A 21,302-nucleotide genomic window follows, 5' to 3' on the forward strand; every position below is an offset into this window, starting at 1 on the left:
TAAAGTGCCACTAAAGGGTTTAAAGCGCCACTAGGATGGCAGGGGAGTGCCTTGCAAACGTAGGCTACAGGGCTGGGAGTTTCTATTGATGCATTTGTGGAGAGACGGCAGCCCATTCATTTGAATGGGCTGCTGTGCCTGTGTTTCCCGCAGAAAAAAGGTGCATGCACCTTTTTCAAGATGTGGGTCACAGAGATTACATTTTTACATGCATAGGGCTGCCATTCAGAAGGAACCCCACATGTTTAATTACAGCAATGTGTCTTCACTATGGGTGGTTGCGGTTGGGGAAATCGCACACAAGCCTATGTGTCCCTGCAGAAAGGCTGGGAAAAAATCTGGCCCATGTGACAGCTGTATATCGATTAACAAAAAGGTACTTAGATGTTTTTTACAGTGCCATCATCCATATACAGAAATAGAAGGGACAATGTAAATTAAACAGTGTGTGTTTACTATCACTTTAATGCTTTATGAAACTACCTAGTTTGTGTTTTGTCTCTGGAGGAACACTTAATAATTATTGTCCTGTGATTGTTGTTTGCAGATATATGACAATGTTTTATATACGGCCTCTCATGATGGAACTCTTAGAGTCTGGGATATAAAGGAAATCTTGTCGCAGACCAAGCACCAGAAGAAGACATCGGTGCGGAGTAAACTCTCTCAGAAAGGAAGCTTGCCTCACCTCTTCCATAATAAAGTAGGCTGCTCACCAGAGGAGAATGATGACTGTGAACCAGTAGAATTGCTATAAAGGCTGGAAGACTTTTTATTTTAGCAATTCTGGAACTACTGCAATACCTGCCCACATGACTGCTATAGGACCCAGGGACATATCGGGGCCAAATGAAGTATCAGTGTGAGTCTTTCCTTTTCTAGAGGTCTGCTTTGTGGTTCTGTACAGGTACCATAACCAGAGGATCCAAACTCTAGGGTTAAAGTAGTATTAAACCCTCAATGTTTAGAGTAACACACTGAACACAATAAAAGGACATTCCCCAGTAAAGTATTTGTTAAAATTCATACCCTAGCACTTGCAGTTTACAACTTTCAATGCAATCTCCAGTCAGTGGAGAATAGAGGGGGGAGGGGGAAGGGAGGAAAGGCATGGGGAGTATCTTGCCATCCCATGCTTGGGGTTGTATGTTTCTATTGATGCACACAGTGAAGGAAGGCACAACTCTAGCCCCTGCATGCAAGGGTGGCTCCTTTGGCTGCTGCAAGAAAAAGAAGCCCCCCTAAAACAGGAAACCAGGGGGAGCAGTCATAGCACAAGTTTAATGGGATTGTAAAGTCAGAAGGTTTTTTTATCTTTTTGCATTCTATGCATTAGGATAAAAAGCCTTCTGTGTGTAGCAGCCGCTACAGCACCCCTAATACTTTCCTGAGCCCCACCTCTATCTAGCGATGTCCACGAGTCCCTCTGACATCCGGGACTCTCCCTCCTGACTGGCTGAGACACAGCAGCGGTGCCACTGACTCCTGCTGCTGTCAAAGTCAGTTAGCCAATCAGGAGAGAGAGAGGGGCGGGGCCCGAACGGCAGCTCTGTGTCTGAATAGACACTCAAAGCTGCAGCTCAGTTTGGGTGCCCCCCATAGCAAGCTGCTTGCTGTGGGGACACTAAACAGGAGGGAGGGGCCAGGAGCAGCAAAGAGGGACCCAAGAAGAGGAGGATCCAGGCTGCCCTGTGCAAAACCAACTGCACGGAGGAGGTAAGTATATGTTTATTTAACAAAAAAAAACATGAGACATTACAATCACTTAAAACTGAAGTATAGACAAGGATTAAAAGATAAAGAAGCTGCATACTGAGTAAGTGATTAAATCATCTGCTGAAATTGAATAAAAACTGAAGCCCACATCGATGCGATATGACATGTCAAATCGCAAGCCAAATCGCAGCCTATTGACGGCAAGGGCACTGTCGTCCAAAATTTCCACAATTTCACAAAGTAGTTCCTGCAGTACTTTTGGTGACTTTGTGGGTGATTTCAATAGAAATCTGTGCATGAATCCGGACAGATGTCTTTCAAATTTCCCCCGAACTCGCACTGAAATGCAGGTTTGAAATTGTGCGAGTTCAGCCGAACTCGCACGATTACAAACCCGCTTTCAATGTGAAGGAGGGCTAAGTCTGCTTTTGTCAAGCAGATCGTCAATATGAACAGTGGCTGAGGAAATTGAGCTGAAACATATTAATTGGAGGTAATAAGCAGGTCCTGCAGCACTGTTCAGGGTCATAAGACTAAACTTGGTATGTTATCTCACATAACCCCACTCTGCATCATCCATTGACTAGCTGAAAACTCTGCTAACTTTAACATCCTGACCACTGCTGCTTATCCCTCCTATCATGTGACCCAGAATTAAACACACCACAGGACCAGTTTACTACAGCTGAAAGTTGAAGGAAATTGGTACTGAGCCCTCGTTTACATCGGGCCGATTTGACATGCGATTTGACCCCCACACCCACACAGATGTCTGCACAATTTCAAACCCGCACTCAGTGTGAATGAGGTCTGAAGGAAAAATGGAGGCTGCCATTGCTGCTTTCCTTCAGAGAACATTACATTATTAACTTCAATACTTTCTGTGTTACTGACCTGAAACAGACATGCAGAAACTAAAGTAAGACCTTCAGATCTAATTATTTCTTCTGAGTCCGTGAGCCCAAATATATTGGAATTATTGAATCAACATGACAGCCAGGGGACTAACAGGGACCACTGGCAACCCTTATGTTCCCTCGGTACAGGTATACTTATGCTTCTATCCATACCCTTGTGTATCCTACTCCATACCAGCTTGGTTGAGACCAAGATTCACACAAGTTTCAGCAATTTTTCTAATTGGATATATTTGAGAACAGTGCGTAAACGCTGCGTAAATGTTGTACGATAACATTTATTTAGACCCCTTAGTCATAGTCTCCTGTTAACCAAGAGGCTGTATATTTGAACACTATGGGCACCTTCACTGCCCTAGTCATGTGACTTTGAAAAAGTCCTCCATGTTCAGATTGTTACTTGAAAGTTCACTGCCAAGTCTAATCTAAGGCACCAAGCACACTGGTCATTTAGCTCCAGCATTTAGCCATGGACAGAGGGCCTATTAACCTCTATGAGTCCCCATGGGGTTGGACAGGGCTGTGTGATATACTTAGTATGTGGTACTCAAGCAGTATGCACCTAGGAACAAATGCCCAGAAGGCAGACTTCTTTCATTCCAGGCATCTACAGTGCCTTGCGAATGTATTCGGCCCCTTTGAACTTTTCGAACTTTTGCCACATTTCAGGCTTCAAACATAAAGATATAAAACTGTAATTTTTTGTGAAGAATCAACAACAAGTGGGACACAATCATGAAGTGGAATGAAATTTATTGGATATTTCAAACTTTTTTAACAAATAAAAAACTGAAAAATTTGGCGTGCAAAATTATTCAGCCCCTTTACTTTCAGTGCAGCAAACTCTCTCCAGAAGTTCAATGGGGATCTCTGAATGATCCAATGTTGACCTAAATGACTAATGATGATAAATAGAATCCACCTGTGTGTAATCAAGTCTCCATATAAATGCACCTGCACTGTGATAGTCTCAGAGGTCCGTTTAAAGCGCAGAGAGCATCATGAAGAACAAGGAACACACCAGGCAGGTCTGAGATACTGTTGTGGAGAAGTTTAAAGCCGGATTTGGATACAAAAAGATTTCCCAAGCTTTAAACATCCCAAGGAGCACTGTGCAAGCGATAATATTGAAATGGAAGGAGTATCAGACCACTGCAAATCTACGAAGACCTGGCCGTCCCTCTAAACTTTCAGCTCATACAAGGAGAAGACTGATCAGAGATGCAGCCAAGAGGCCCATGATCACTCTGGATGAACTGCAGAAATCTAAAGCTGAGGTGGGAGACTCTGTCCATAGGACAACAATCACTCGTATACTGCACAAATCTGGCCTTAATGGAAGAGTGGCAAGAAGAAAGCCATTTCTTAAAGATATCCATAAAAAGTGTTGTTTAAAGTTTGCCACAAGCCACCTGGGAGACACACCAAACATGTGGAAGAAGGTGCTCTGGTCAGATGAAACCAAAATCAAACTTTTTTGCAACAATGCAAAACGTCATGTTTGGCGTAAAAGCAACACAGCTCATCACCTTGAACACACCATCCCCACTGTCAAACATGGTGGTGGCAGCATCATGGTTTGGGCCTGCTCAGCAGGGACAGGGAAGATGGTTAAAATTGATGGGAAGATGGATGGAACCAAATACAGGACCATTCTGGAAGAAAACCTGATGGAGTCTGCAAAAGACCTGAGACTGGGACGGAGATTTGTCTTCCAACAAGACAATGATCCAAAACATAAAGCAAAATCTACAATGGAATGGTTCACAAATAAACATATCCAGGTGTTAGAATGGCCATGTCAAAGTCCAGACCTGAATCCAATCGAGAATCTGTGGAAAGAACTTAAAACTGCTGTTCACAAATGCTCTCCATCCAACTTCACTGAGCTCGAGCTGTTTTGCAAGGAGGAATGGGCAAAAATTTCAGTCTCTCGATGTGCAAAACTGATAGAGACATACCCCAAGCGACTTACAGCTGTAATCGCAGAAAAAGGTGGCTCTACAAAGTATTAACTTAAGGGGGCTGAATAATTTTGCACGCCCAATTTTTCAGTTTTTTTATTTGTTAAAAAAGTTTGAAATATCCAACAAATTTCGTTCCACTTCATGATTGTGTCCCACTTGTTGTTGATTCTTCACAAAAAAATTACAGTTTTATATCTTTATGTTTGAAGACTGAAATGGGGCAAAAGGTCGAAAAGTTCAAGGGGGCCGAATACTTTCGCAAGGCACTGTATATATTGGTGCATACGGCCCTAAGCATACATATTGTAAGTGCACCACCCAGCCCCGTCCAGCCGCAGCAGCTGGCAAACTCTGATAGAGGCTATGCTCTCTGCTTGAGGCTAAATGACCTCTGTGCCTGGGGCCTAAGTCTTTTTATGAATGTTATGGTACTTTCAGAGCTACAAGCGTCAGAAATATCTGTTCGAAAAGAAATGTGTGTGTGCCTTCTTGGAAAATAAATACACCTTTATCTGATAGTGCAAATGATATCCAGTGCAATGTAGTGGACTATTTACAGTCAACATTGTATATAAGTAGAGTTTTAGCTGTTTGTTTATTCCTTTGGACTGCAATGGTGTGATCCATGAGAACATGTTAGATCATCATCAGACTTTGTAATTAATACATTTCCTTCAACATTGATGTGCTTAATATTTGAATTAAACTTTTTTTTTTCTTTTTAATGTGACAATAAAAGATGCAAATTAAAGTGTATATAAATCCTAAAGAACTTCTCCTATTTGCTCCCTTTTGCCTGTCATATATACCATTGGAAGTGTTTTGTTATATTTGTTTGATAAGTTCACAAAAATACCTGTGTTCCTGATTGAGGGCATATGAGCGTCGCCATCCTAGGAATGGAAGTGGGTTACAGGCAGAACCACCAGGAAAAAAAATAAAAGGAAAAAGAGCTTCATAAAGCTCTGATGCAGCCACGACATCTAATGAGAGGTAAGCTGCAATATATTACTATTTTATTTTTGAGTTTAGATATACTTTTAAAGGCTACCTTGAATGTTCATAGGCTTTAGGCTTCCTGTACACGAGACATTCTAAACGCTGAAACTTGACAGCTATTAACCGACTTTAAAAATTTCTGTTTTGCCACTTTTACATGCCATGCCGCATTTAGACGCATTTATGCGATGTTACAAGCATTTGGTATTCTCCCCAGCAGGGACACAAACTGCAACCAGTGCCTCTACACCTTCCCACTCTATTGAAAAAATTGGATTTTTGACTTACTGTAAAATCCATTTCTCTGATGTTCATTGACAGACACAGCTCCTTATATTCTTAACTATTGGGTTATATTGCTCCCTACAGGAGTAGGACACTAGGCATAAAAAAAAGACTGACTACGACTATGGGGTACACCCTGTTTGCCCGAACCACATCCAGGGCATGCAACACCACTTATCTAGGATGTTTCAGCATGGGACACAGGGAAGGCAACACAATGTCTTCATACATATGGAAATCAGAGACAACCTTTGGAAGGAACGACAGACAGGGGCGAGGAACCACGTTATCTCTGTGGACCACCAAGTAAGGTGAACAAGATAACATTGCCAATTTTGACACCCTGCGCTCAGAGGAGATTGACCCCAAAAAGGCCATCTTCCAGGATAGCGTAAGCAGGGGAGTCTCCTGAAGATTTTCTAAGGGAAGCTTCTGGAGAACTGAGAGCACCAAGTTGAGATCCCAAGCCGGTAACGGAGTCCGCATTGGAGGAGCCAAGTGTGGAACCCCCTGAAGAAAAGGTACGTACCAGTGAATGCCTGGCCAAAGGTCATTCAAATAAGACCGCCAGGCCGACACTTGGCCCTTGATGGTACTCAAAGCCAATTTCTGCTCAACCCCCCATTGAAGGAAGGTCAAGACCCGAGCCACCGATAAAGAGCAAGGGTGAACCCCAAAAGACTCACACCACGAAATGTACATTTTCCACATACGATGGTAGATCTTCCTAGTGGTAGACTTCCTGGCTTTCAACAGCATTGGAATCACTGTCTCGGACAAACCTCTATACTTCAGCACCTGGCTTTCTACAGCCAAGCTGTCAAAACCAGCAACTGTAAAGCAGGATGAAAGATTGGTCCTTGGGACAGCAGATTCTTACTGAGAGGAAGCTTCCAAGAAACATTAGCAGCCGGGAGTCAACACCAGGGGATAAGGAGGGGCTCCCACCTCGTAAATCGCCACCCACTGGGTTCTGCTGTCATGGCTGATGCGATTTGCAATGCAATCTACAATAAAATGGCCACCGCACTACACAAACATGGCCTGCCGTGTATAGGAATACACAGGCTACAACAAAATAGTGGTGCCACGAGGTATACAGGGACCCAGAAATGGGAGCCAGGCCTCAAGGACAGATCCAGGCAGGATGGGGGCCCTGGCAGGAGCCCCCACCAGGTACAAACCCCATCCCCCCGCACAGTCGATCATTTGGATAGCGCTCTGCCCCCATCCCAGGCCAGGACCAGATCACCCAAACAGCCCCAGTGGATGGGGGGGGGGGGGCAGGCTGTGGGAGTCTGCAAAAAAAAAAAAGGGGGGGTGCCTGTGGGAAGGAGGGGAACCCTGGGGTCCAAGCCTCCCAAGGAGGGGCTCACGTCCACCCCAAAACCCTCCTGGGGCAGAGGGGGGGGGGGGGACAGCTACTCACCATACCAGGAACCAGGTGGGCACTGTTCCAGACAGATCCTCCTCTCCATTGAAATAGAGGGCTGTCGGCCAGGAGGAATGCTGCGTCCTATGTGACCTCGTGAGACGTTTAACTCGCATGGCCAGCTCCCGTCCAGTGGGGCTATGTTGCAGTCGACCTAGCGTGGAGCGGAAGTCTGTGCGTGCTTGCTGGCCAGACTGGGGTGACCACTGGATCTAGATTATTCAGCCCATCGCCCAGTCCGGCAGTTGATAGTAGACCCCACAGGAAAAATCCAGGAGGAAAAAAATGTCTATCTAAAAAATGTTGCCAGGACCAAAGATTACAGCAAGGAACCTTACTCCTGACTAGACAGAAGTAATTGGGGTGACAATAACAGGGAGAGGGACTATACTCCCTGGGAATACTCCCAAAGGGTGTAGCCAGAAGTTTATTTCTGCCTAGTGTCCAACTCCTGTAGGGGGCAGTATAACCCAATAGTCAAGAATTGCAGGAGCTGTGTCTGTCAATGAACGAAAGAGAAATTCAAATTTTATGAGATGCACCTGTATTTCTAGCTCATATACTATATAGTTAAAGTTTTGAGACACCTGACCACAATACCTAGATTAGCTTTTTAGACATCCCATTCCAAATAAGAGGTATGTTGCCACAATCACACCAATCCCCCTTTGATAGCTATAGCAGCCTCCATTCTTCTGGGGTGTGTATTCATGTGTATATATCCTGGGAGTGTCTGGTGCAGATGCCACATCTGGTGTGCATCGTGGAGCAGCAGGAAGGTGAGCAGAATCCAGAGCAGAGAAGGCGTCACATAGGGTGTGCAACATGGGAATGCTATAGCAGAAGACGAGTGGAAATCAGCAAGAGAGGACTGAGCGGCAGAGGATCAGCAGAGCTGGGGGACCAGAGCAGGAGACCTGTGCAGCATGGGAGATATATAGCGGGGAGAGAGAGAGGAGGAACAGAAAACTAGAGGATCAGCAGAACTGGGGGATCAGCAGTGATGGAGGGTACTACTGAGTGGGGGGGATCAGCAAAGCTGAGGGTTACTACTGAGTGGGTTATCAGCAAAGCTAGGGGTTACTACTTAGTGGGACATCAGCAGAGCTGGGAGTACTACTGAGCAGTTGATCTGCTGAACAAGGTTACTAATAAGGTGGGGATCTGCTAAACAATGGAACCAATGAGCTGGGGATCTGCTGACTGGGGGGTACTACTGAGCTTGAGTTCTACTGGGCCCCTTTATAACAAACAGAAAATCAACGCACACACAGGGCATTTGCCAATATTCATTAAAGCTTCATCATCATACATCAAAAAATAATGCCCAAGCGATAGGCGCTTTAATGTGTGTTAAAGTCGAAACAAGTGTAAATGAGCCCTAAGGAAAGTTTGTGCGAAAGGTTCCTTACTCTTATAAGTACACTCGTCATGAAAGAACTAGAACGGACTAGACCTGAAACAAGCAAGTAGTCTAAATCGTTAAAGCCAAGTAACTGGCATTTTCAGTAAGAGAAATTAGCCATGGCAGCCAGAACCATATTTGTGTTATGGTGCTAGGACACTCTGATTTCTTCATATTATTGTTGTCATCCTATAGCATGGTCATTGTATATTGAAAATCACCTTGGGTTATGATGAGTATAGGTAAATGTAAAATTGAAGCATCACACCCTAATATTCAGGTTTAATCCAATGGTAGGATGTTTGCAAAGCCAATATACAGTATCTCCCAAAAGTGAGTACACCCCTCACATTTTTGTAAATATTTTATTATATCTTTTCATGTGACAACACTGAAGAAATTACACTTTGCTACCCCCTCAAAATAACTCAACACACAACCATTAATGTCTAAACCGCTGGCAACAAAAGTGAGTACACCCCTGAGTGAAAATGTCCAATTTGGTCCAGTTAGCTCCCTGGTTTCATGTGACTTTTTAGTGTTACAAGGTCTTAGGTGTGAATGGGGAGCAGGTGTGTTAAATTTGGTGTTATCGCTCTCACTCTCTCATACTGGTCACTGAAAGTTCAACATGGCACCTCATGGCAAATAACTCTCTGAGGATCTGAAAAAAAAGAATTGTTGCTCTACATAAAGATGGCCTAGGCTATAAGAAGATTGCCAAGACCCTGAAACTGAGCTGCAGCACGGTGGCCAAGACCATACAGTGGTTTAACAGGACAGGTTCTGCTCAGAACAGGCCTTACCATAGTCGACCAAAGAAGTTGAGTGCACCTGCTCAGCATCATATCCAGAGGTTGTCTTTGGGAAATAGACGTATGAGTGCTGCCAGCATTGCTGCAGAGGTTGTAGGGGTGGGGGGTCAGCCTGACAGTGCTCAGACCATACACCGCACACTGCATCAAATTGGTCTGCATGGCTGTTGTCCCAGAAGGAAGCCTCTTCTAAAGATAATGCACAAGAAAGCCCACAAACAGAGACCAAGATAAACTTATTTGGTTCAGATGGTGTCAAGCGTGAGTGACGGCAACCAGGAGAGGAGTACAAAGACAAGTGGGTCTTGCCTACAGTCAAGCATGGTGGTGGGAGTGCCATGGTCTGGGGCTGCACAAGTGATGCCGGCACTGGGGAGCTACAGTTCATTGAGGGAACCATGAATGCCAACGTCTACTGTGACATACTGAAGCAGAGCATGATCCTCTCCCTTCGGAGACTGGCCCGCAGGACAGTATTCCAACATGATAATGACCCAAAACACACCTCCAAGATGTCCACTGACTTACTAAAGAAGCTGTGGGTAAAGGTGATGGACTGGCCAAGCATGTCTCCAGACCTAAACCCTATTGAGCATCTGTGGGGCATCCTCAATTGGAAGGTGGAGGAGCGCAAGGTCTCTAACATCTACCAGCTCCGATGTTGTCATGGAGGAGTGGCAGAGCACTCTAGTGGCAACCTGTGAAGCTCTGGTGAACTCCATGCCCAAGACGGTTAAGGCAGTGCTGGAAAATAATGGTGGCCACACACAATATAGACACTTTTTGGCCCAATTTGAACATTTTCACTTAGGCGTGTACTCACGTTTGTTGCCAGCATTTTAGATATTAATGGCTGTGTGTTGAGTTATTTTGAGGAGACAGCAAATTTACACTGTTGTACAAGCTGTACACTCACTACTTTACATTGTAGCAAAGTGTAATTTCTTCAGTGTTGTCACATGAAAAGATATAACAATATATTTACAAAAATGTGAGGGGTTTGTGAGATACTGTATTTCCGAGCCACAACTCCATCCCCTTCATCAGGGCTCAGGAACATAAAACAGAGATAGTGTATGTGGTCTCATCTATTAGTATTGGAATGTTATTGTAAAGAATATGCTCAGCATCTGGTTCAAGCTAGATCAATAAGTCCACATACATTGTATCTCTGTTTCACCTACTTAAGTCCTGATAAATGGGGTGGAGTTGTGGCCGCAGAAAAAGTTGACTTTGCAAACAATCAACCATGGGAATAAACGTTTTTTTTATTTGAATATTATAGTGTGGTGCTACAGTTCTAAATTGACGTTTGTTTCATGACAGGTTTCCTTCTAGGCAGAGAAGAAACTGCTTATCTTACAATAAACTACAACGTCTGCTTTCTAAAGTATCTGTGGAATGACTTAGGATCTAAATAAACATTAAAAAGTTAATTTAATTAAGAAATAAACATGACAAGACAGTGGAATATAACTGTTTATTCAGCAATTCATTTGCTGTTAACATCAGCCATCATAAAATACAGTCTGATCATGCATTGCTAAAGGAAGAACAGACAAAAGTATCTACCAATTCAACTACCTTCAACTGAAAACTTGCTGTTTTCTGATTTCCAAATAAAAGTTTTACCTCCTAAAGTGGTAGTAAAGTCCTTTTTTTAAGTTGTACTTACAGGTAAGCCCATAATAAGGCTTACCTGTAGGTATAGTGAATATCTCCTAAACTTGTGATGTTTACGAGATATTCACAATGGATGCAGCCGGTGACATACACTCTGAAGAGCTCCATGCCATAACAGTGGGCTTCCAAGCAAATGCGTAGGAGTGACGTCATTCAAGTCCCCGCCACCATACAGCTGGAGCCCGCGAAGCCGGAAGGAAGACCAGGGGAAGCCCTGTCAGAAGCGACAGCGTACCACTGGAGGGCTTCATTCTAGGGTAAGTATTTCAATTGCGATGCAAACTAGCACATTTTGCCACTGCTTTGCAAGGAATTTTTAGTTTTTTTTTTGTAATGCTGTGGTTGATTATCACTTTCACACCCTATGTAGAAACACAAATCTAAATTCAAGAAAGTTTCTGAGAAAAGATATGGCACAGACAGACTTGCTTAATTATTTTAATTTGTAAAGTGTTAAAAAAATGTTTTAGATACAATTAATTAATTATTTTTTTTAAACAGCAATTCATCATAACTCTTGTGCAAGTATTTGTCTAAAACATGTAAAAGTACATTAGCAAAACTTTTTTCATGCATAAGGCACTTAAAAGTGTACCTTCCACCCCAGACACTGTTCAGGCAACCAGTTCACCACAAACCAATGACACCCTAGTGTGATGAATCTGACAAAACCCTCAAGTTGCAGTATTGACTCTAATTCCTAGTCAATGGATAGACAGTGAGAAGTTAAAATGGCTGACTGCATTGTGCATTGGTAACAAGTACAATTTAAGGACTAAAGCCCCGTACACACGCACAGATTGTTGGCCGTAAATTGTCGGCCAACGTCCGATCTGCCGATTTTCGGCTTGTTAGTATGATGCTTCCGACAACCAACTGCGAATTTTCGGCCGAAAAAAATCTGGTGTGCATGCTATAAAATTTTTGTTGGCCAACAAAGAACGGCCGATTGTTCCTCAGTCAGTACAGATTTCGGCAGACAAAAATCAGATGAGCAACACTGGGCATGCTCAGAGAAGAAAAAACACAGGGAAAGTCAACTATCACATGACATCACTTCTGAAGTTGGTTTTTGTTGGCCAACAAAAGTCCAGTGCAAGTCTAGAGCACATTTCAACCAACAAACAACACTGGACAAAAGACGGCCGATCGGTTGGCCAACAATCTGTGCGTGTGTACGGGGCTTTATTCACATGGGCTCTTAGCCCTATACAACATCCAGAGCCATTTGTTTATTTCCACCATCAAGCTGCATGGAGACAACCTATAGAAAGAGAATGGGTGCACATTGGCTCTACAGACTCACCCACACAGCCCAGTTTGGCAGGTACATAGGGACGATGCATGGACCTGAATGCATGTGCTCTGCATTGAAGTCTGTACACCGATCAAACTTGGTTGTGCAAGGGAGTTCATAAAGCCAATGTTTACCCATTCACTTATAGGCTTCCTGCACGCAGCTCATTGGTGGAAAGAAAAGTATAAATACAGCTCTGGCTGATGCAAAAGGCTGAGCGCCCATGTCAATGTGCCCCATCTGTTATATCAATCCAAAACTAATATTTTAGCTCTTTTAGGACACCAAAGGTTTGAATTTCCTTCTTTCTTCTGGAACGTAAAGAAAAATCCAGTGGCTGCTGTAATGCCCATGATGTGGATTGGGAACTCTAATGCATAGTTATAACAAGATAGAGGAATCAGTAAGCTGATTGAATAAAAAGGTGTTCACCTAAAGCTCAAACATCATGGAAGGTAGGTAAAGGTCATACTAGGAGTCCAGGAACTGTGTGGGAAAGAAGCAGCACTGTTCCTGGCATTCTTGATAGCCTTCTGATGTATGCAGCTGTCATTTGAACACAGCAGAATGCTCTAGCTAATGTATAGAGGTACACATATCTGTAAGGCTAAGTGAGAAGCTCTGTCTAACAGATACAGCTGCTCACCCACCTGAACAGGATCGTACCTTTAATTTGCGTTGTTCATCATTTCCCAAGCTTTGACTGAATGCTGAAAGCAGTTGTGCTCTATAAGGCCCCTTTCACACAGACGGACCATTTTTTGGCGGATCTCAACGGTCCCCCCATGCATCTCTATGGGGCATCGGATGTCAGCGGAGACATGTCCGCTGACATCTGATCCGATCCGTCAAATCTGGACGGATGGAAACCCTATTTTCCATCCGTCCAGCGGATCGCATCATATCGGATGAGAACGGACAGACGGTCCGTTCCCATCCGATTCCCCCATAGAGAACAGCGGGGACCTTACAGCTCTGTCTCCGCACACAGTGCGGAGACAGAGCTGCCATCTGCCTGCTCAGCGGGGGATTGGCGGATTGATCCCCGCTGAGAAAAACAGAGTCTGCCGAGGGCCTTAGTCTCTTGTACGTTGGTCTTAGGCTGGCCATACACTATACAATTTTCTTATTCAATTTCCTTTAGATTTACCTTTAACTATGTAGTGCAAGGGCCTGCCTGATTGCATACAAATTGAAAGTGTTTAGGTTTGACCCTATATTACATGGTTTTGGTAAATCTAAAGGAAAGTTGAACAAGAAAATTGTATAGTGTATGGCCAGCCTTAGTCTCTTGTACGGTGGTGTAACACAGACAATATTTAGCATTTGTTCTTGTTATTGTACTTGGCCATATAGTTTCACAGCCTTTATATAAACTGTTTATAGCTGGAGAATTTGGGTGATTACTGAGCAGGATTGGGCACAGGAAAATCCTCTGGACAAGTTATAACATATGAACATCGATATGCTGTATTAAAAAAATGGGCAGTTGAGGAAATATTCTATTTTAATGAATAAAGATAAAAAAGAATGCAATAAAACTAGACTTAAATATGAAATTTTTACAGATCATGTGAATGTTATTGTAAAACACATGTAGGAGCAGAACACTCAACTGGTCAACAATATAATAAAAAAACAACACAACAAGGTTTGATTAAATAAAAGGGCCAGTCTGCCCAAAACAAGTTTCTGCAAATTACAAGGGATCCAATTTTCATTTTTTTGTGTCCTATGGACTCGGGTAGGAAGGGTCTCTGCAAATAACAAAGGATCCAACGTTTCATTTTTTTGTGTCCTATGGATTCGGGTAGGAAGGGTCTCTGCAAATAACAAAGGATCCAATGTTTCATTTTTTTGTGTCCTATGGACTCGGGTAGGAAGGGTCTCTGCAATAAAGCTTTCAGCGCTGACCACCTGCAATGTCAGTTATGGAGGGATCTCATTCTCGCTCCTGGTTTTTCATTTACATGACATCAGAGAATAAAATTGAAACAAAAATGACCCTTTGAAGTTGGTAAGAGCTGAGGTGGAAAGTGGAAAAAACTACTGGAATACTTGAACAATGTAAACAGGCTAATAATCCATCTCTCCAGGATCCATCCATAATAAAATAATTCACCTGACTGACCCTGTAGTAAATGCTCTTTCCTATGTCTAAAAAATGAATACATGTAAACTTTTATTGCATTTCCTGTTCATGAGCAAAAATCAATATTTTACTTCTATTTCTGACATTACCCACCTTTCTGCCATTTTATCAGGATGCAAAATCCACTCACAGTGTGCAGGCATACAAGCGGGCTTCCACCCAGACAAGTGCATAAGGGGAATCATCCAATAAATGTCCCAAGTACTGTACAGTTATGGGAAACCGATACAGAAAAAGTCATCCGAGACTTCTGAAGACCTGGCATCCAAGCATGCAAATGACTGCACCCAGGGTCTCATGTGAAGTATGCTTTCCCACACTTCCCAGTATGCAACACAAAAGCATTTTGGGATGCAATGAGGAAGAAACAGGATCCTCTATCTCAGAATATCTCATCTCCTGCTTTTACATAGACTGCTAGAGACAGGTTCCCATTATTAGTTGTAAATGGTCTGAGAAAGCACTCTTATTTCTGTAGTAGTAAACACACAGAAGTCATGCATGGAGGCTTCAGATCAATGCATGGAGGCTTCAGATCTAATTTCGGGTAGCATGCTCTATTTATAATCCACACATGTATGGAATACAAAGCCATCCCTGGACCCAATCATAACATGGCCTCTTCACAGTTCACTCATATATTTTCTACATTTTTTGCTATTGTTTTTACAAATCAGTCTTGTTATACTGTGTCTGTTCTTAAGCCTGGATCCATGTAGGAAACTTCTGGTAAGGAACGTTGAGATGAGAGCATAGGAATCCTGCACCACATATCCAAACAGCAGCTGGCAGGGCAGCAATCAGTAAAAATTGAGTGTGTGGAACCATCATTACAGCAGCTGTTAAAACAGCCACACATCTACAGTTTAATAACATGGACACACATCCTAAGTTTACTGAACCCGTAGCAATCAGATTGGAGGTTTCCGTCTTTCATATTGTGCACTAAGTATCTCAAATGGCTTATAGGGTTCTTGTAGAAATCAACTGGATTGTACAGGTAGACCTCACAGAACAGCTGAACGTTGTACATGGCACTGAATTCTGTGCACAATAAACATGTCTAAAAGAGTATTAGAATAGTATATTTTATGTAGAAGACATTTTTTTGCTAATGGTCCAAAAATAGCACAACAATTGGCTTCAAAAGGAAGTATGGCCAAAGCATTTTTGGCCATAGTTCTCTGGGTCACAGCAGTGCTCTACTGTGACCCAGAGTTAGAACCATACATCTCCTTTCAGTGACCAAAGCTCGGGCAGAACTATGGAAATGGCCCATGTCTTCAAAGCCAACAATACAACTCAATTTTATTAAAGAATACAAAGGGGTAAAGTTGAAAGACTAAGACCTGACGAATACAAATACAATGTGCTTATCATCGTTTTTGATTGACCTTGGTCTATAATTCTAAAAACTTTTCAACTGTTATAAAGTGTAGCAACATGAGGGGAAATTGAAGGCTTGGTTGGTCGAATTTCTAAAACAATGGTGGCACCATTAGATCTCAAAACGCACTAAATTTCTGATTTTCAAAAGAAAATTTGTTCGGAATTTGATCAATGTATGGCCGGCTTAAGAATGCTTTTTAAATTATATGATCAAATTACACTGGGAAGACGTGCACCTATGTTCTGGAAGTTTAAAGCGTTATTAAATCCAATACCAAAAATGTAAAATACTGCAGCTTACCAATCCTTAGATGTGATGGCTGCATTAGTTCTCTCTTTTTTTTAAGCTTTTTTTCCCCTCTGTTTTCACCTAGTCATCTGGCCAATAACACACCTCCTGTATTAGAAAGCCCCCACTCCGGATCAAGGGTTTCCAAACTTTTTAAACAAAGGGTCAGTTTACTGTCCTTCAAACTTCAGGGGGGCTGGACTATGGTCAGTAGGAGAAGAAAATGTCCTGGTGTCAGTGGGAGTAAACAATGCCCCATCAATAATATTAGAGGTAGTAATAGTGCCCCATTGTTGGGATTAGAGGGGGATATAGTGCCCCATTACTGGATCAGGAGATATAGTGCCCCATTGTTGGGATCATTGGGTGATATAGTGCCCCACCGTTGGTGTCAGTGGGAGAAATAGTGCCCCACTGTTGACGGTGGGGTGAATAATGCCCCAAGGGCAGTTTTGAGCCCACTGCTTTAGATGAAGGAGCACAGAAGGTACTTTTGGACAGCAGCATTGTTAGTCTGGGGGGGGGGGAGGAGAGTGTTAAATGTACTAGCAGATCGAGGGTACATTCACATTACTTGTGGTGGGACTGCGTTGGGCAGCTATTCCATTGTAGTCAAACTGCATGACAAGGCAAAATGCCTGGTCTCCTTATTTGCCCTATGCACTACTTTTTTTCATTGCAGCACAAGGCAATCCACTGCCTTGCACTGCATAACAGCCTGAACTTTGTGAGATGTCTGCGTGAGTGTGTTTAAAAAAAAAAGTGAACAGTTTGATGCGCTGATCTGGCTGGGCCACACCACACAGACCATGCACTGTGTTGTAATGCAAAAGCGGTTGTAAATATACCCTTAGATATACTAACCAATTTAAGCCAATCTCAAGCTCACACTTTTTAGGCAGTTACAGCAAACCATTTTTTTTTTCTTTCGGGATAAAGTTTTTACATAAATAAATAATAGCTAATAACTGTAAGCACCCCTGTCAGTGGTAAATGGTTTGACTCAACCCTCTAACTGCTACATCTGCAGGAGTGCATGGTCTGTTAAAAAATAACAAAATTACTGGCTGGATCACCAGATGAAAATAAAGAGATAAAAAGAAAACAAACGCAGCCATCACATCTAAGAATTGGTAAACTAAAATATAATAAATATCATCCATTTATGATATCCATGTCAGTACCAATACTTTTCTAAAGAGAAGACCCTAAACAGGTCAGGCAACATAAGTAGAAAAAGACCTTATTAAACTTTGGATAAGACATTAAAAAGGGTCTATTGCAAATGTTACTATTCGGTCAAAACTAAGAAGTCATTGGTCACTAAAGTGCTGAATAGCCACAATGGTTAGGGTCAGGTTGGAGTACAAAGCCCCAATGGAAAGGTGCAGGAGGGTGTGCTCTCATCTAGATGCAAAATCCTATTTTTTAAGCTAATTCTTGAAACAGGTGTGTTGTTTTCTAACAAATGTACTCATGGTACAGCAATAAAAAATTGTCCTTCTCTTGGCATAAACTGGTGCAGAATACATCACTGGAAAAATAAAAAATCTGCACCATCCAAAATGAATTCAAACATTTTCCACACATCTGACATTTTAATTGCTGGTGTCAAATTTTATAAAATTTGCATTCTGAGCATATGAACCTACAGAAAATTGATAACTTTTTTTTTTTTTTGCATTATTAATAAATAATAACAAAACTTAAAAATATATATATATTATTATCCCACAAGTAGCATTGCTGTTTCACAAAGTTGCCCTTAACATCTATTGCTCTCTAGAGTGTTGAGCATTTTTTTTAAGCACAACATTACCTAAACCAGTATATATATGAAAGTAATTGGGAAATTAGGTGTGGACTTTATAGGCACCCCAAAAATCACAACCAATTTAAAGTGGAGCGCCATACAAAAGAGGAAGTTCTGCTTTTTTTGGGGGGGAGCGGGTACCTAGCCTTGACTGTCCTCTCCCCTCCCTTCCTGCAGTCTTCTGGGACACGTCACAGGTCACCCAGAATACTGCCAGACCATTCAGCAGGCACAGCGAGACTCAAGCATGCGCAGTGCGCACCCGGCTGTGACAGTTTGCATGCCCACAGTTGAAATGCTGGCACTGGGGAGAGGAGAGGGAGACAAGCGACAGTTCGGGAGACCACATCGCTGGATCCTGGGAAAGGCAAGTGTGTGTTTATTAAAAGTCAACAGCTACACTTTTTGTAGCTGCTGACTTTTAATGAATACACAAAAATGACCGGAACTCCGCTTTAAGTACCAATACCAAAAACAAGAGCCAATGTTCTGTCTTCAAAGACCAAATGGAGAAAAGAACTCCCTGTATCACAAACAAATGTTCTTTGTCAGGAATACCAATGATGATAAATAGGTAGGGTGTTCCAACATCCTGGTCTTCTACATGTTTCGTGGTTTCCCGCTTCTTCAGGAGAAAATGAAGACAAGGACACTTTGGATCTAGATATAAATACAAAGAACACCAAAACACATAATCATAACATCGAGTCCATATTTACATAGCGAATGTTGAACTAAAACCCTGTGTAACAATCACAGGGATGGTGTCACTGGTGTATCGCTATCCCAGGGCGAGCGTGGGAGCACTTAGAGGATATTCCTACAAATAACCAAACACACAAACACTACTGGTAAATTAATAGTGTCATGTGATTGTTACATCTTATTTTAAAAATTCCAAATTCACTATGTAATTATGGACTCGATGTTAAGATTATGTGTTTTGTAATTCCATGTATTTATTTCTTGTCTTTATTTCCTCCTGAAGAAGGGGGAAGCTGAAAAACTTGTAGAGAACAAGCATGGTGGAACTCCCCATATAGTTATCATCATTGACATTCATTACAAAGAACATTTGTTTGTGATGTACACAGGACATTCCTCTCTCCATTTAGTCTTTGAAGACAGAACATTAGATGTTTTTAATATTGTTATTCCATAAAGCTTTTGTATTTTAAGTTGGTTGTGATCCGTGGGGTGCCTATAAAGTCCACACCTAATTCTCCTATTCCTTTCATTTCTATTATGGGATGTGGTACCCCATATATCGTTCACTTGGGCCTCTAGGTCACCACCAGGTAGAGACCCCGATGTTTAAAAAAAATAATAATATTTTCAGTATTTAATCAAACTCATCTGTATAAAGTGCTAAAAAGACAATAAAGACATCATGTATAAAAGCAGAAGTGTCAGTACTGCCCACTATAACCAATCAGGTCCAATCAGTCATATTTCTAGCACAAGTTCAAAATCAAAAGGAACATCTGGATTGGTTGATATTAATGTTAGAAAAAAAAAAAACTAAAGTTACTGCAGTTCATTAAAAGTCTCAAACTACAGCTTTTCTAGGTATGAAAGATACTCAACAAGAATGAGCTCTTCTTCCTCTAATGTTAAGTCCAGATAGTCCTCCTCATGATCAGGGATATCATCCAGAATCTCTTTCACAGGGTCAATGTCCGGCTCAACAGGGTTGGTATTACTTGATGAGCTTGTCCCTAAAAAGATATGAAAGAAAAAGGAAACAATATTTCCTGATGTAGAGATTGAAGGATGGTTAACAAACTGAATTCTCCTCAAAAGAAATGCAATATCAACTGTCAAGAGCCCCTACACCCCAGGCGGATTAGCCTACCTGACCTCAGTCCAGTGGCCTTGGAAAATCTTAAACACATACAAGAAAGCCAAAAAATCCATAGACCTCCTCAATAAAATGAACAGCTTTCCAATTCTTTGTACACTGCTGGTTTTATCTCCAGGTTTGCTGGTCCTTCTGGGCCCCTGGAGACAGGTCCTGCTGGCCTACTGTCAGGAATCACTTTGTGCTGGAAACAATGCCCTCTGACAATGATTAGAATAGATTGTTTTAATGGAAGATTTAGCAGCAGGATGGATGTCTAACAATGCCTAGCTCTGCCAGTAAGTGGCCTATTTAATCTATTACTGCTCACAATCAGTATCATTCCCCTGCATGTTGCCTCATGCTAAAGTTATGTAATCTGCATCATCCCTTCTTTTTTTTTTTTTTTTTTTTTTATATTTTTGTTTACTTGTCATTCTCTAATATAAAATAGTAAAAAACAAAAAAAACAAAACAAAAAAAAAAAAAAAAACAGGGTTTATATTGAAGCAGTATAAACAGTGTACCAAATTAATTTTCCATAGGTCCTTAAGTGGAACATAACAGTCTCTGAGCACCACAATTGAAAATGCTATTTAAAGTGTTACTAAACTCACAATGAAAACTCCTACTACACGCTTTAACCAATGCTTGGCTGGACACTGATAGAAGTCACAAGAATGCCATATACTGCTGATGAAAAAAAGGTATTTAGCAGTTTATATTTACTTAAATAATAGCATTTCCATGTTCTCTGTACTGTGGGAGACCAGATATAGTGAATGCAGGTTCTGGGTTTAGTAACACTTTAATTCATTTTCAAAATTCAATGCAAACTCACTCATTCGTTCATGTTCCCATGCTCTATTTTGTTAGTAAATCCCTTTGAAAAACACCTCCCTAGCATTTCTAGCCACTGCCATCTTGTGTAGGGGCAGACGATTAAGGTACCATTTATCTTCTGTAATCTATCTGCTCTTAGCTCAGGCATGCAGGTAGGAGGATGTCCTTAGCTGAGAAAGCCCCTACTCCAGATGAAAGAAATAAAATGCCCAGGAAGACTCCTGGGATGTATGACATCATTTTGGCCTAGGCTAAAAAACAGGAAGCAACTTAAGAAATGTTAAAAAAAGTTTAGGGCTGGGTTCACATATGCTGTGGCTCACAGCATGGGGTCCGGTGCGTTCCTGTTCAATGATTCAGGTGCGAATCAGGTCTGAGTTTTTGCCTAAATTCGCACCTGAATCGGAACCAACGACGCACAGGACCCTTTTTAAATGGAGACCGCCTTCCTATCTAATTA

General features: G+C 42.0%; 2 protein-coding genes across 2 annotated transcripts in view; one reads left to right on the plus strand and one right to left on the minus strand.

Moving 5' to 3' along the window:
• The window catches only part of WDR86 (WD repeat domain 86), a 67,891-nt gene extending 66,837 nt beyond the window's left edge, over positions 1-1,054 (plus strand). The window contains exon 6 of the mRNA XM_082258510.1: positions 548-1,054. Within this exon, the coding sequence (XP_082114636.1) occupies positions 548-757 (210 nt within the window). The 3' untranslated portion in view covers positions 758-1,054. The remainder of the gene's footprint in view (positions 1-547) is intronic.
• An 18,629-nt stretch (positions 1,055-19,683) lies between these two features.
• NUB1 (negative regulator of ubiquitin like proteins 1) overlaps positions 19,684-21,302 on the minus strand; it is a 113,284-nt gene continuing 111,665 nt past the window's right edge. Inside the window, exon 15 of the mRNA XM_082257521.1 lies at positions 19,684-19,877. Coding sequence (XP_082113647.1) covers positions 19,714-19,877 — 164 coding nt within the window. The 3' untranslated portion in view covers positions 19,684-19,713. The remainder of the gene's footprint in view (positions 19,878-21,302) is intronic.

The sequence above is a fragment of the Pelophylax lessonae genome, assembly GCF_965119305.1.
Source record: "Pelophylax lessonae genome assembly, chromosome: 5".
Lineage (NCBI taxonomy): Eukaryota > Metazoa > Chordata > Amphibia > Anura > Ranidae > Pelophylax > Pelophylax lessonae.